Genomic DNA, 13,747 nt, shown 5'->3' with positions numbered 1-13,747 from the left:
CCCACACCGCGCCCTGCTCCGCCTCGCCGCCCAACAGCTCCGACGAGCCTCCCCGCGTCTCCGGCCGGTCCAAGTCCGACGACTCCGGCCGTCCTTTCCACTCCGGCAACCTCGAACTCCGGCGCCGACCATCCTCGAAGTCCGCGCCGCTACAGTGCTCCCAGATCTAGATCTGAGGAGATCCACTCGGTTGACTTTCCCCGAAACCCTAATTAAATTGTGTTTTTCATCATGCCGTAACTCCGCATCCGTAGCTCCGTTTTGCGCGTGTAGCATATCAAAATGTTCGTCTCAGAGAGTACATCATTTCATCTGATTGCATCATTTTATTTTGAGCTCATCTTGATACCCGAAATACTGTTGGAAGAGAGCTATTTGAGATAATTGTCAGATCTGATGCACCAAATAGCTATTTGTCATTTTTGCCATGATTAATGTGTGCATGATATGCTCCTGAGTTCTACATGAGTTTTGTTATATGCCATGCCATGTTTACAGAGGTGCTTACCATGTATTTTTGTGATATGTGTGGTGACTAGCACAAGCTTGCAAAGTACTGCATTCGTTAATGCTGATTTCAGGGACTTAAAATTCACTAAGTCCTTGATCTGATTTTATCAATATGCCATATGTTCATGTTGTTTCCTAGTGATCCATGCCTCTTTTAAGGATGATCAGTAAGGATGATTTGCTAAAATTGTGGTGCTCTATCCATCCATGTCCTTGTTTGCAATTATGGAGCACACTAGCTTGAGTCAATCGAGCTTTACTTTTGCTATTTCGTGAATCCTGGCAGATTGTTGACTTGTTAGCGATTTTACCGAGGATGTTGTTATTGATCCGTGAATGCTATGTTGTTGTTTTTGCCATGTCTAGCTTCTTTGATATGTATTCTTGATGGTTGTATGCTTAGTTTGTCATGCCTTGCTCTGTAGTGAGTGCATCGAGCACGTAAACATGCCTATTCGTTAATAGATTTGCATGCTCTAGTTTTTCTCTAAGTATGTAACCTGATTATGTTTTTGCCATGTTCACATGCTTGCAATTGTATTTCCTGTTCCCTTTTGGCTCAAGGTCACTAAGGGACTTTTGTTAAGTGCTATGAGTAGCTTCATGTCATGCCTTGATTTGCCATGTTAAGTTCCTGTAGCATATAGTTTTCATGCTCCAAAGTGTGCTACCTGATGTTAAATTCCAGACTTGTGTTAATTTCACTAAGTCTGAAACCTGTTTATCATTTGCACTTTTGCCATGCTTGTTTGAACCTGTTAATGGATGAATTGGCCGTAGCTTAGTGTTCATCTTTTATCAAGCATCATGAATGGATCCCTGCCATGTATTTTGTTGTCATGTTTGAGTGCTGTAGCATAATTATATTGATGCATTTAGATGGCTACTTGTTGTTTATCGCAGACCGTTGCCATATTTGTTTTGCTTGCCATTTTCAAACCGTGCATCCGATTCCGGTGATCTTTATATCGATTTCAACCGAAATCACCTCACCTTTCTAGTGGCGCTCTTGGATTTCCAAGTTGAGGCCAGGTTCAATCATTCCTTGTCAAATCTTGCATATGCATCACATATCGCTTCCCGCATAGCATACCATGTTTGCATCATGTTGTTCAAGCTTTTGCACGTGGTTGATTGTGTTCCTTTTGCTTGTTTGTCTTATTTGGGTAGAGCCGGGAGACGAGTTCGCTAACGAGGAGCCTGTTGAGTTTGCTTACAAGGATCAAGTCAACTCTGACAACTTTATAGGCAAGATGATCATACCCTCGGAATCACTTCTATCTTTGCTTGCTAGATGCTCGCTCTTTTGCTATGCCTATGCTACGATGCCTACCACTTGCTTATCATGCCTCCCAAATTGCCATGTCAAACCTCTAACCCACCATGTCCTAGCAAACCGTTGATTGGCTATGTTACCGCTTTGCTCAGCCCCTCTGATAGTGTTGCTAGTTGCAGATCAAGATTGGAGATCGTTCCTTGTTGGAACATTGTTTATTGTTGGGATATCATTATATTATCTTGTTATCTTAATGCATCTATATACTTGGTAAAGGGTGGAAGGCTCGGCCTTTTGCCTAGTGTTTTGTTCCACTCTTGCCGCCCTAGTTTCTGTCATATCGGTATTATGTTCCCGGATTTTGCGTTCCTTACGCGGTTGGGTGATAATGGGAACCCCTTGACAGTTCGCCTTGAATAAAACTCTTTCAGCAATGCCCAACCTTGGTTTTACCATTTGCCATCTAGCCTCTTTTCCCTTGGGTTTCCGGAGCCCGAGGGTCATCTTTATTTAAACCCCCTGGGCCAGTGCTCCTCTGAGTGTTGGTCCGACCGAGCAGACTGCGGGGCCACCTCGGGGCAACTTGAGGGTTGGTTTTACTCATAGGATGTCTCATCCGAGTGTGCCCTGAGAACGAGATATGTGCAGCTCCTATCGGGATTTGTCGGCACATTCGGGCAGTGTTGCTGGACTTGTTTTACCATTGTCGAAGTTGTCTTGTAGAACCGGGATGCCGAGTCTGATCGGAATGTCTCAGGAGAAGGTTTATCCTTCGTTGGCCGTGAGAGCTTGTGATGCGCTAAGTTGGGACTCCCCTGCAGGGATTTGAACTTTCAAAAGCCGTGCCCGCGGTTATGGGCAGATGGGAATTTGTTAATGTCCGGTTGTAGATAACATGAACCTTAATTTAATTAAAATGAATCAACCGCATGTGTGACCATGATGGCCTCTTCTCGGCGGAGTCCGAGAAGTGAACACGGTGTTGGAGTAATGTTTGCCGTAGGTTGTTCTATAGTTCTTCGTTCGTGCTTTGCCTTCTCTTCTCGCTCTCTTTTGCGAACAGGTTAGCCACCAGATATGCTAGTCGCTTGCTGCAGCTCCACATATTACCTTGCCTTACCTATAAGCTTAAATAGTCTTGATCGCGAGGGTGCGAGATTGCTGAGTCCCCGTGACTCACAGTTTACTTCCAAACCAGATACAGGGACCGATGATTCCGTTCCAGATGATGCGCTTGAGCTCAAGTGGGAGTTCGACGAAGACTCACGCCGTTACTATGTGTCTTTCCCTGATGATCAGTAGTGGCGCCCAGTTGGGGCGATCGGGACCATGTCGCATGTTGGGGTTGATCTTTTATTTTGATACCGTAGTCGGACCATTAGTGTATTGGATGATTGTAATGTTATTTATGTACTTGTGTGACGTGGCGAGTGTAAGCCAACTATGTACCTTCCCCTATTATCTATTTACATGGGTTGTTGTGAAGATTACCTTACTTGCGACATTGCTTTCAATGCGGTTATGCCTCTAAGTCGTGCTTCGACACGTAGGAGATATAGCCGCATCGAGGACGTTACAGTGATTCTCTTGCTCGGCTGCTCCACGGAGAGGTCAACATGGACCAAGACCTGACGTTCGGTGTGGTTTGAGGGTAGATTAGTTGTGGCAACGACGGTAGCGCCGGCAGCACAGCAGCAACCGAAACGATTGTGGCGGTGGGTGACGGCCATGATGCTACGGCAGCGGCGCTGTTGTGGCGGCATGTGAGGCAGACGGACCAAGATCAGGTGACTTGCCTCTTGGCAGTCACCGTGTAACATGCGGGCTCACATCTGCCACGCATTCATGATCGGAGGGACACCAGCGACCGAAGGCCTGCCCACTTTTTTTTGACGGGGAATGCCTGCCCACTTAGCAACGCACTGGTTGACCATGGTGGAAGAATGATACAGAGTTTGCATGAGAAAACATTTGTTGTACGTGAGAAAATATTCTGAAATAAAATAAATATGTAAATTGTTCTGTCTAGATTTATTTTATGCAGACCCGTTTATGTTCTATATTTTATTTTAATTTTTTTAAAATAAATTTATAGTCTGAGAATTGTTTTTCTTACATTGTAATAACTCATATATATCTCAATGGGCGACTTATATAATTATTTCATTGCTTGTCATCCCAAAACTAGATATTTTTGCAACATTGTGTTAATCACTAATGAAGTTTTGAAATGTCCTGAAATTAACTTTGAGATGGAACTGATAAGCATGCAAATATGGCGCGCCGCGCCCGCCGGGCGAGGCAGCAGACTCATGACGCCCTTGCATATGACAGTGGTCAACATATGCAGCGGACGGAACAAATGCAGGTTCAGAGTTGCACTTGATCTGAACCTGCAAACGCCCTGCGTGGCGAGCTAGGCCGTGGGCCTTGTAGCGTGCGTGTGTCGAGAGTGGCTGGCCTAGGATGCCAGCTACATATTGTACCCAGACCTGATCGATTAGGCAGGAAGGAAAATATCTGAAGTAAAACTCTCCCCTCGCCTCGCTCCTCACCTGCTCCCTTCTCTCCTCCGCCAAATTCTAGATCGAGATCCCAGGGAATTACAATCAGGAGACGGGGGGGGGGGGGGGGGGGGGGGGGGGGGGGGGGGGGGGGGACCGGCTGCCTCACCGGAGACGGTGCGCCCCGTCTGTCGTCCGAACGCGGTGGCGGACCCGCACCCCCTCCGTTGGCGTGCCGAGGCCATGGACGCACCGTGGGCGTTGTCCGACGCAAACATGATGCGTCGTGTCCGCCGTGCGCGGCAGCGGGCGCGAGACGCAACGACAACGCTCGCCGCGGTGGACGTCGGCAAGGTGAAGTCGCATTCTACATCGTGCCATACGGTGCATCAGTCCGGGCACCGCAACCGCGTCGTGGTGGATGTCATCGGTTCGTCCCAGGATGGATCCATCATCGACCTGATGTCCACCAGCACCCAACGGGTTTCGGGCTCCGACGAGAAAGAATAGGGCATGAGAGACGACGGCGCCCTGAGTCCCGTGAGCCGGCTCGTGTCCCATGCCCTACTCTACCTTGCCGGCGGCCGGAATAATACTCTGAGGGGCGCAGCTGACCGCCGAACATGCCCAAGAAGGAGCCGGACGAGTGGGGAGCGAAACCGGACGAAGCTCCGCTCAAAGATCGCTACGTTGCATCTAACAATATGAATTTGATGTGGAATGCATTTTTGGAGGCATGACCGGTCACTATCCGCGAACTCACCCGGGCGCGCGTCCGCGGGCGTTTGAGGGATCGGATTTGCCAAGTCCGGTTGTAGATGCTGTTAGAGATTTAATACGAACTACATATATTAGAATCAATATTAATCATTGTGCGCTTAGACATATTTTAGAGTGTAGATTCAATCATTATTTTCCATATATAATTTATATTAAAATCTCTAAAAGGACTAATATTTAAAAACAAAGGGATTATATATCACTTTGATGAATCAGATTCTAGGGTGCCCTGCGACGTTGTCAAATATTAGTTAGGCGCATAAACAAACATGAGGTCAAGACTAATTATGCACAGTTCTTCCGCATCAAATTAATATTGATAGGAAGTAAGAAAGATAATAGTAATAATACTAGGAAATAAGAAAACGCAAAGTCTGAACGTTTTTCCACCATGGTTAACCCCTGCGTTGCTAAGTGGGCAGCTTTGGCCTTTGATCGCTGGTGTCCCTCCGATCATGAATGCATGGCAGATGCAAGCCCACATGTTACACGGTGACTGCCAAGAGGCAAGTCACCTGATCTTGGTCCGAGGCAGACACAAGTACGCAAAGATGTCGATGGACAAGAGGAAACGAACGTGGACGAGAAAAGTGGATCAGGATGGGAACGCTTAACGGCACGGCCAGGTGCGGGTGTGATCGATTTTGTATAGCACTGTGACCGATTACATGGTTTGGGATTCCAGCCCGACTCAAAATCGAACACACGTATTGAAGGTCCCCTAACCCCAAACCACAATACTCTACCTTGCGTAATAAAAAAGCGTAACGGTTTTGGATAGCGCCGTAATAAAAAAAGGTTTTGGATAGCGCTGTAATAAAAAAAACGGCGGTCAAACACAATACTCAATCTTGCGTAACACAAATAAATAAACCCACAGAGCTCAAACACGCTTCAGTGCACAATGCAAATCGGTTCACAGATTGAAGTTCTATACAAGGTTCCATGGGAACATGTACACAATAGAATGTCCTGTATGGCCAAAATTAAGTTCAATTATTGCAAAGACTGAAGGATGCGGAGATTTCTGACTATGTAAATGAAGGAACTAGGACTGGCGAATGCAAGGGCTCGCCACATCCAACACGACTTGGAAACAACAGATCACCCAGCCACATGCTACATGCAAGTCGATGTTATTGCACAGCTGGCTGTAAATTCGGAGACCAGTACTGAATTGCATCGACCAAGCATCAGAGGATTGTGCATCTGCTTCTTTGTTCTGCGGGAGATATCGTGGCCTGTTGAAACCTGTTTGGATCAAAGGAATCCACCCCATACTGCCACAACACAAGGGAGTTAAAAATAAAAGCATTTGCGCTGATTGGACGGTAGTAGTAATAAGGATCAGCAGTGTTATACCTTGTCTCTCATTCTTTGGCTCCATGCATCGTTCCTGATTGGACGGTAGTCAAGATTGGGCACCCTGGGATCGGTAGCAGTTTGCTTATTCACCAATGGCTGACGGACTCCGGACCTCGGGCCAATGTACTCATCATCACTGTCATAATCATCTTGATTGCCTGACTGCACTATGAGGGCTACAGTGAACAACAGTGCCTGCAAAGATGGTGTTAGTGAGGAACCATGGGATGCTTTAGCCTATTGTTACTGATCTAGGGCATCAAATCTGATTCCAGGATTTCAGTTTTTCTGGTAGTTTTTATGTCAAAGATATGGGAGCAACTTAAGTATGGCATGATGAGAGATGTGCACATTGAGTAAAAAAGATAACAGCTGCCACTTCTTTCACGAAAATGCATACACAGGGCTGCACATGCTAGTATGGAATATATAGTGTGAAAAATTAACAAGTCATCAGTAAGACCTGTCATTTTACAGATTACAACATATTCTGTTGATTTTGCTGTCTAAGCTAGCAAGCCTTGATATCATCTAGTACAGCTAGAACCATGACATTTTTTTTGTTGGGGTTTGTGATGATATCCTTTGCAGGTAAGCTGCACAAAACATATTAAGAAACTGAGACTTAATGTGGAAAATCAGATGCTGTAGTTTTTTGTCAGATGCATAGGATCTGGATAATAAAGCAACAGAGTCAGAGATAGGATTGTTATCTAAACAACAGTATTACCATATCACAAATTTATCTCTGCATAAGCTTAGGAATGTGTGACACAACATTACAAGCATATAAACAGAAGCATGGAGCGAGTTTCTGATCCCCTGACTGTTAAAATAACAGTTGATCTTTAATTAGACCAGATTTAGAAGTGTCACAATAACAAGTTACTTTATTGGAACAGATAATAAATCTAGGTTGTTCCACAGATGCTTCATCAAATTACACCGAAGGAAATTGTTCCGCTTTTACCTCAAACACAACAGCTCCAAGTGCGACCCATTTTGCGGTTCTCCAATTTTCTTTCAGGAAACTGTAGATCATGTCGAAGTTACCAGTTTTATCAACTGGAATTACCTGCACAATAAAAATGAATAAACTCGAAGTTCCCAGAGAAACAATCATGAAAAACAAACAAGAGATGAGGCCTACTAACATCTTTCCAGCTATGGTCGAAGAAAATGAAGCATCCTGCAGCAAGCTCTACTAGTATGAACAAAATGATGAGGAATGAATACTTTTCTGAATGTCAAGGAAATCATAACATGCAGATTTGTTACCAATAGCATCCTAAATCAATCACACAATGTAAAGCAAAACATTTACATAAGACTGCATGTAATTTGTTTCTGAACTAATCATACTATGAATATCCAATAAAATTTTGTCTCATTACTTAATCAGAAATAATATCCCACATCATATTACATGTTGATCTCCATGAGAACAAGAATTTATATAGATGTTTTTTTAATGATTGATACCTTGTTACACAGTGATCCATTGTATTATTGTTTGATAGTTCATACAAAATTGACATGCAAGAAAACAAATAAAAAGGATCTCCAGAAATTATGTTAAGGATACAGTGGATAAGCAGCATCCACTCCTAGCTGACGCTCCAGCACAACCGAAGATGGAGGTAATGAAAAGTATAACACCGACGCCTATAAATGCAAAAATAAACCTGCAGAGAACATAAAAAAGGTGGGAAAAGTAGGTAAAGGAAAATCCATAATGCAAGACATTCTCAGTCCTTGGTGAAAAAACAAAGATATTCTCAGCCCTGCATGAGCACTTGCATATAAACTAGATTCGTTCTAATTCTTAATTATGACAATTCAATTCTCAATACGGAACGAAGATCCTATAGACGAGAACAATCACTGACATTAAATACATAAACTAAGATCAGTACCAGGGTACAGTACCCTCATTGCAGTGATATTTTTCTGCGGTAATCCGATTTAAGTCTTTGAAAATAACAAGTACAATTAAATGGATACTACAAGTATTTAAGGAAGGATGCGGAGTGTTAATCACATCAGTTCCATAATAACCACATCAGAGAATCCAAGCACAAGGAGATCAAGAGACGACTCACCATGCGCTGATGAGCTTCTCCGAGGTCCCATCTGAGATAGACACGTCAATAAGAAGAAGCATCGGCCGGCCAAGGTGCACTAGGTCGCCGCTTGGAGGCGGCGCCGGCGGCGACGGAGGCAGCAGCTGGAGCCAGAGCACGAGCAGGTAGGCGCCGTAGCCCGCCATGGCCAGCCCGACAGCCATGAGGACGAGGTTGAGCAGCTTGAGGACGCACTCGAAGAAGCCCCTGCACGCCATGGCCGGATGGATCGGTTGACCGGCCTGCCTCGCGCAGAGATTCAGACGGCGGCGCGCATCAACTCCGGGCAGGGACGGAGCGCCTTACCGACCCGGCTGCGGACCAACCTGCTTTTCTGGATGGATCCGGGATACGAGAACTCGTGAGGGAGGGGGAATCGAAATTGCCGGCAGACGACTGGAATGTTTGGTTCGTGCACCCGCGATGGATAAAGAAAGAAGGTATTCCGGGAGGAAGTGGGCGCCGTGCGTTTCTCTGTCTCTCTCTCTCTCTCGGGCCCCCTTCGGCCTCTCTCTTTCTCCCTCTCCTTCTCGTGTGACAGTCGAACGGAAACTGTTACCCGTGTGACAGTCGCCTTAAATCTTGTACTGTATATCTAAATAACTAGCCCCGCTAACACATTTTTCTCAACATACAAGCGTACCACCTTATCATTTAACATGCATAAGAAAAGGCCCATCTCAACATGCAACTATTCATATTAAAAATCTACTACAACATGTATGCATGTAAAATTTCATTTTATTATGCTATTTATATTTAGGACTGTGATATATGGCACACGTGTACCATATAAGCAAAACTGTCACACATCTATTTCTTTCATTTTAAAGTACCATACAATCCCTCGTTTTTTGACCTCGCCTCTTCCCAAATGACCCCGCAGACTCGCCTGAGAAACCTGCTTCTCCCGCACATCTTGGGCGCTCACCCCCAAGAAAATTGCCACTTCTTCACGTCTACCACATGATTTCTCCTCAAGACAAAGTTACCATGATATTTGTATGCAAGTTATCAGGCCTGTGTTGCATAACTTATCGTGCTATTTACATAGAACGTATCAGGTACTATGCTTCAACGACTACACCCTTTCAAAGTTATCACTGTGTTTTGTACACAAATTATAAGGTCTTCGATGTGTAAAATATCGTGGTACTTACACATAAGTTATCAGGGTATATGTACATCAACCTCCCCCCGGTCAAAGTTACCATGGGGGATTGTACATGAGTTACCAGGTCTATGGTTCGTATATTATCATGGTACTTGCACCTAAAAACTTAGGTGTGTTTCGGTAGCTTTTTCCATAGGTCAAAAATTACCATGATGTTTTTGCGTAACTTATCACGCCTATAGCACGTGTGCCCCTCATGACACTAAACATTATTGTGACTTTCCCGTGGCACGCCATGTGTTGTGTTCATTCAAGAGGCTCACGCGCGAGGCGAGTGTATTTTAACAACTTATATATTTTTTTTGGTAAAAAAGTTACCATCATGTTTATATTGCAAGTTATCGGTTATGCGGTGCTTATATTATCATGTTATTTACACAAAAATTATTGGAAATGTTTTGAACAATTTTTTCCCAGGGCAAAAAGTTATCATGATGATTCTAGGTAACCTATCAAGCCCCCCCTCCCCCACGGGTCAAAAACTTATCATGGTGTTTAGTTATCGCAGCGCATATGTTTTCATACTATTTACACATAAAAATGCCAGGGGAGGGAGGTATACTACCGTGCTATTTACACAGAAGATACCGGAGTATCTTTTCAAAAAAATTCCCTACGGTCAAAGTTACCATGGTGCTTCTACCTCAGTTATCAGATGTGCGCTGCGTATATTACCATCTATTTACACATAAATTATCAGGTATCTTTTCACATTTGTTTTCCCCTATGGTTAAAGTTACCACGATGTTTGTATCTAAATTATCAGGTCTATGGCGTGAATGTTATCGTGCTATTTATAGAAATTACCAGGGGCGGGTTCAACAAATTTATTCCCAATGATCAAAGTTACCACGATGCTTGAAACAAAAAGTTTTTCAGTGCTAACATATTAAAGGCAAAAACATGTCAAAAACAGTATTTCCCTTAGAATGTTCAACAATGAGTGTGATAGGTGAGGTGGTTAGCTCCCTTTGTTAATTACCTGCAGACCAGAGATCAAATCCTAGTCTAAGCATTTTTTGCTGAAAATCGAGAAGGCATGTGGGGCCATAAATGACGATTACGAAAATTAGGAAGGCACGAGCGGGTGTGCCCGATAAAATCGGGGAGGACTTGCCATATACATATTTCATTACATTTAAATCTTATATACATTCAAAAACTATTGTTTTCAAGAATTCATGTTTCATATAATCAAAATCTCATTAAAATATTGTAAATATTCCCGCAACAACGTGCGGGGCATCATCTAGTTAACTAAACTACTATGTACTTTACATATATGATTTGTAATATATTTTTTGCGGGAATATGATTTGTAATTTACCAGAGATCAAATCCTAGTCTAAGCATTTTTTGCTGAAAATCGAGAAGGCATGTGGGGCCATAAATGACGATTACGAAAATTAGGAAGGCACGAGCGGGTGTGCCCGATAAAATCGGGGAGGACTTGCCATATACATATTTCATTACATTTAAATCTTATATACATTCAAAAACTATTGTTTTCAAGAATTCATGTTTCATATAATCAAAATCTCATTAAAATATTGTAAATATTCCCGCAACAACGTGCGGGGCATCATCTAGTTAACTAAACTACTATGTACTTTACATATATGATTTGTAATATATTTTTTGCGGGAATATGATTTGTAATTTACCAGAGATCAAATCCTAGTCTAAGCATTTTTTGCTGAAAATCGAGAAGGCATGTGGGGCCATAAATGACGATTACGAAAATTAGGAAGGCACGAGCGGGTGTGCCCGATAAAATCGGGGAGGACGTGAGGGAAAGGAAAGAAATCGGGAGGTCGTGCGAAAAAGGAAGGAAATCGGGAGAGAATTGATGGCGTTGGATGCATGTGGCAGTTTCGCAATCTGCCACACGGTTGCCATATACATATTTCGTTACATTTAAATCTTATATACATTCAAAAACTATTGTTTTCAAGAATTCATGTTCCATATAATCAAAATCTCATTAAAATATTGTAAATATTCCCGCAACAACGTGCGGGGCATCATCTAGTTAACTAGACTACTATGTACTTTACATATATGATTTGTAATATATATTTTGCGGGAATATGATTTGTAATTTACTATAGCAAATGGGCAGTGCTACGCGTCGGCCGGCGGATCTTTTAAAAAGATCCGCCGCCTCGCGAGCCGTTCGATTGTACAACGCAAGCCGTATGTTATTCTTCTCTAATTTCTTGTAACAATGCTTTTGTTGTGGAATCTCTTCTTCTCTAACTTTCTACAACAAGAGCCTTGTTACAAAAATCTCTTCTCTAATTTTCTGCAACAAGGTCTCTGTTGTAAAATATTCTCTTCTTTAATTTACTGTAACAAGACCCATGTTGCAAATCTTTTCTTCTCTATTTTTCTGCAACAAGACCCTTGATGCAAAACGTTTTCACTTATTTTTTCTATAACAAGACTCTTGTTGCACAACCTTCATTGCAATAGGATCCAACATCTCTAGCTTATTCTATGTATACCTGCAACAAGACTGTTGTTGCGAAAACTTGCAAGAACACCGACGGCTGCAACGGAGAGAGCACCCCGTGTGAAAGAACATGTGGTGCCCCCATATTTGGTTTTGGTAATTGATGACAATCTCTATGGACTAATGGTTTCCTTGAGTTATATTTGAAGGCTTTGTCCATAGGCTTTTCTTGGAGTCCATTTGTTGGTTTCAAGGAGAGTTTGTGATGACCAAGGTGCTATTAAGGAATTATCCAAAGATTAGTCTTGTGAGTGTTGAGCTTGCAAGCATGTCTTGAAGAAGAAGTGTGTGTGATCATTCATGTTTACCTTCAAGACATCATCCAAATGAAGAGAGTTGTAAAGATTCAAGGTTGATCAAGACTAAGTCAAAGAGTGAATCAAGTTGATCAACACACAAAGCGTAGAAGATGTACTGAGAGGGATCACGTGATCGCATGGTAAGGTAAGCATTGTCCTTTATGCTTTGTGTACGAACCCATGGTCTACGTGAGAGTTCTATATGGGGTTAGGTATGTTTCCATGGGCTAGCATCAAGAGGAAGATATTATACAACCCATGGAGGATGACATCAAATGGTGGTCATCATCAAGTCTGCGATGTGCAAGTTCAAGTGGAGCATCACAAAGAGATCAAGTGCTTGAAGCTTGCCGTCCATTGTGGTGACAATGAACTTGTGAAGATGTGCCGAAGAGTGGCTCACCCATAGTGGAGTATGGGGAGCAATCTACTAGTCTTCACCAAGCCAACGCAATCAAGAAAGGTGGTCTAGCTTGAGGGAGTCAAGATCGTCATCATCCAGCACAAGTGGACTATGTGCAAGGCAAAGGTTTGCCCTTGATAGGTTTTCTATTTTACCGGTCTCATGGTAGTTGTGGGAGAATGGGTTATAGGATCGATTGTCGTTCTTTCAAGGGGGTCTCTCGATGAGTAGCTTGATTGTATCGTTCGTAGAGAGCTCAAACCATTGCATCCTTGCATCATCTTTATTGGTTCTTGTTTGGTTTTTCTCCTTGTGAGATTTGGAGTTTTTGGTCATCTTCATGACAAGCTCGAGTTCATCGAAAATGGAGTTAACATGCATATTCTATGATGTTTTCGATGTTGGAGGTTATGCCGGTTCTTCTCGGTTGGAGGTTTCTCTCCTCTATATATTAGGCATACCTCCCCTGCCTCTTCTCATTATAACCTTTTGCTGCTTGGATGCTACTCGTTGTCTTCTATCCAACAAGCTTGAGTTTACTCAATTCGGAGTTCATTTGCAGAAGTTGTGGCAGTTTCGGCTTTATTGCATCCTCTGTTTTCTCTGTTGTGTTCTTAAAGCCTCAAGCGGTAGTACTGATCTCTCTAGCGGTAGTACCTCTTGTAAGCGGTAGTACTGCGGCCTTGTGCCGCGCGTAGTACTGCTGCTTTTGGGATGTGTTTTTCGTGTTGGGTTTCGCGATAAGCGGTACTAACTCTCCCCTCGAGCGGTAGTACCTCTTATAAGCGGTACTACCTC

The 13,747-nt window shown here is 43.3% G+C and overlaps 1 protein-coding gene across 1 annotated transcript; it reads right to left on the bottom strand.

Annotated features, from left to right (window-relative positions):
* Window positions 1–5,939: 5,939 nt before the first annotated feature.
* LOC125520656 (tobamovirus multiplication protein 2A-like) lies at window positions 5,940–9,060 on the bottom strand. The gene is made up of 6 exons (XM_048685619.1): window positions 8,538–9,060; window positions 8,021–8,120; window positions 7,590–7,670; window positions 7,406–7,510; window positions 6,433–6,630; window positions 5,940–6,350 (listed from the first exon to the last, which is right to left on the bottom strand). The coding sequence occupies exons 1-6, from the start codon at window positions 8,774–8,776 to the stop codon at window positions 6,264–6,266; spliced, it is 810 nt and encodes a 269-aa protein (XP_048541576.1). The 5' UTR covers window positions 8,777–9,060; the 3' UTR covers window positions 5,940–6,263.
* Between the last annotated feature and the right edge of the window lie 4,687 nt (window positions 9,061–13,747).

This window comes from Triticum urartu, chromosome 7 (assembly GCF_003073215.2).
Source record: "Triticum urartu cultivar G1812 chromosome 7, Tu2.1, whole genome shotgun sequence".
NCBI classification, from domain to species: domain Eukaryota; kingdom Viridiplantae; phylum Streptophyta; class Magnoliopsida; order Poales; family Poaceae; genus Triticum; species Triticum urartu.
Note: the sequence above shows the minus strand (reverse complement) of the source record. Positions and strands in the feature narration are given on the sequence as shown.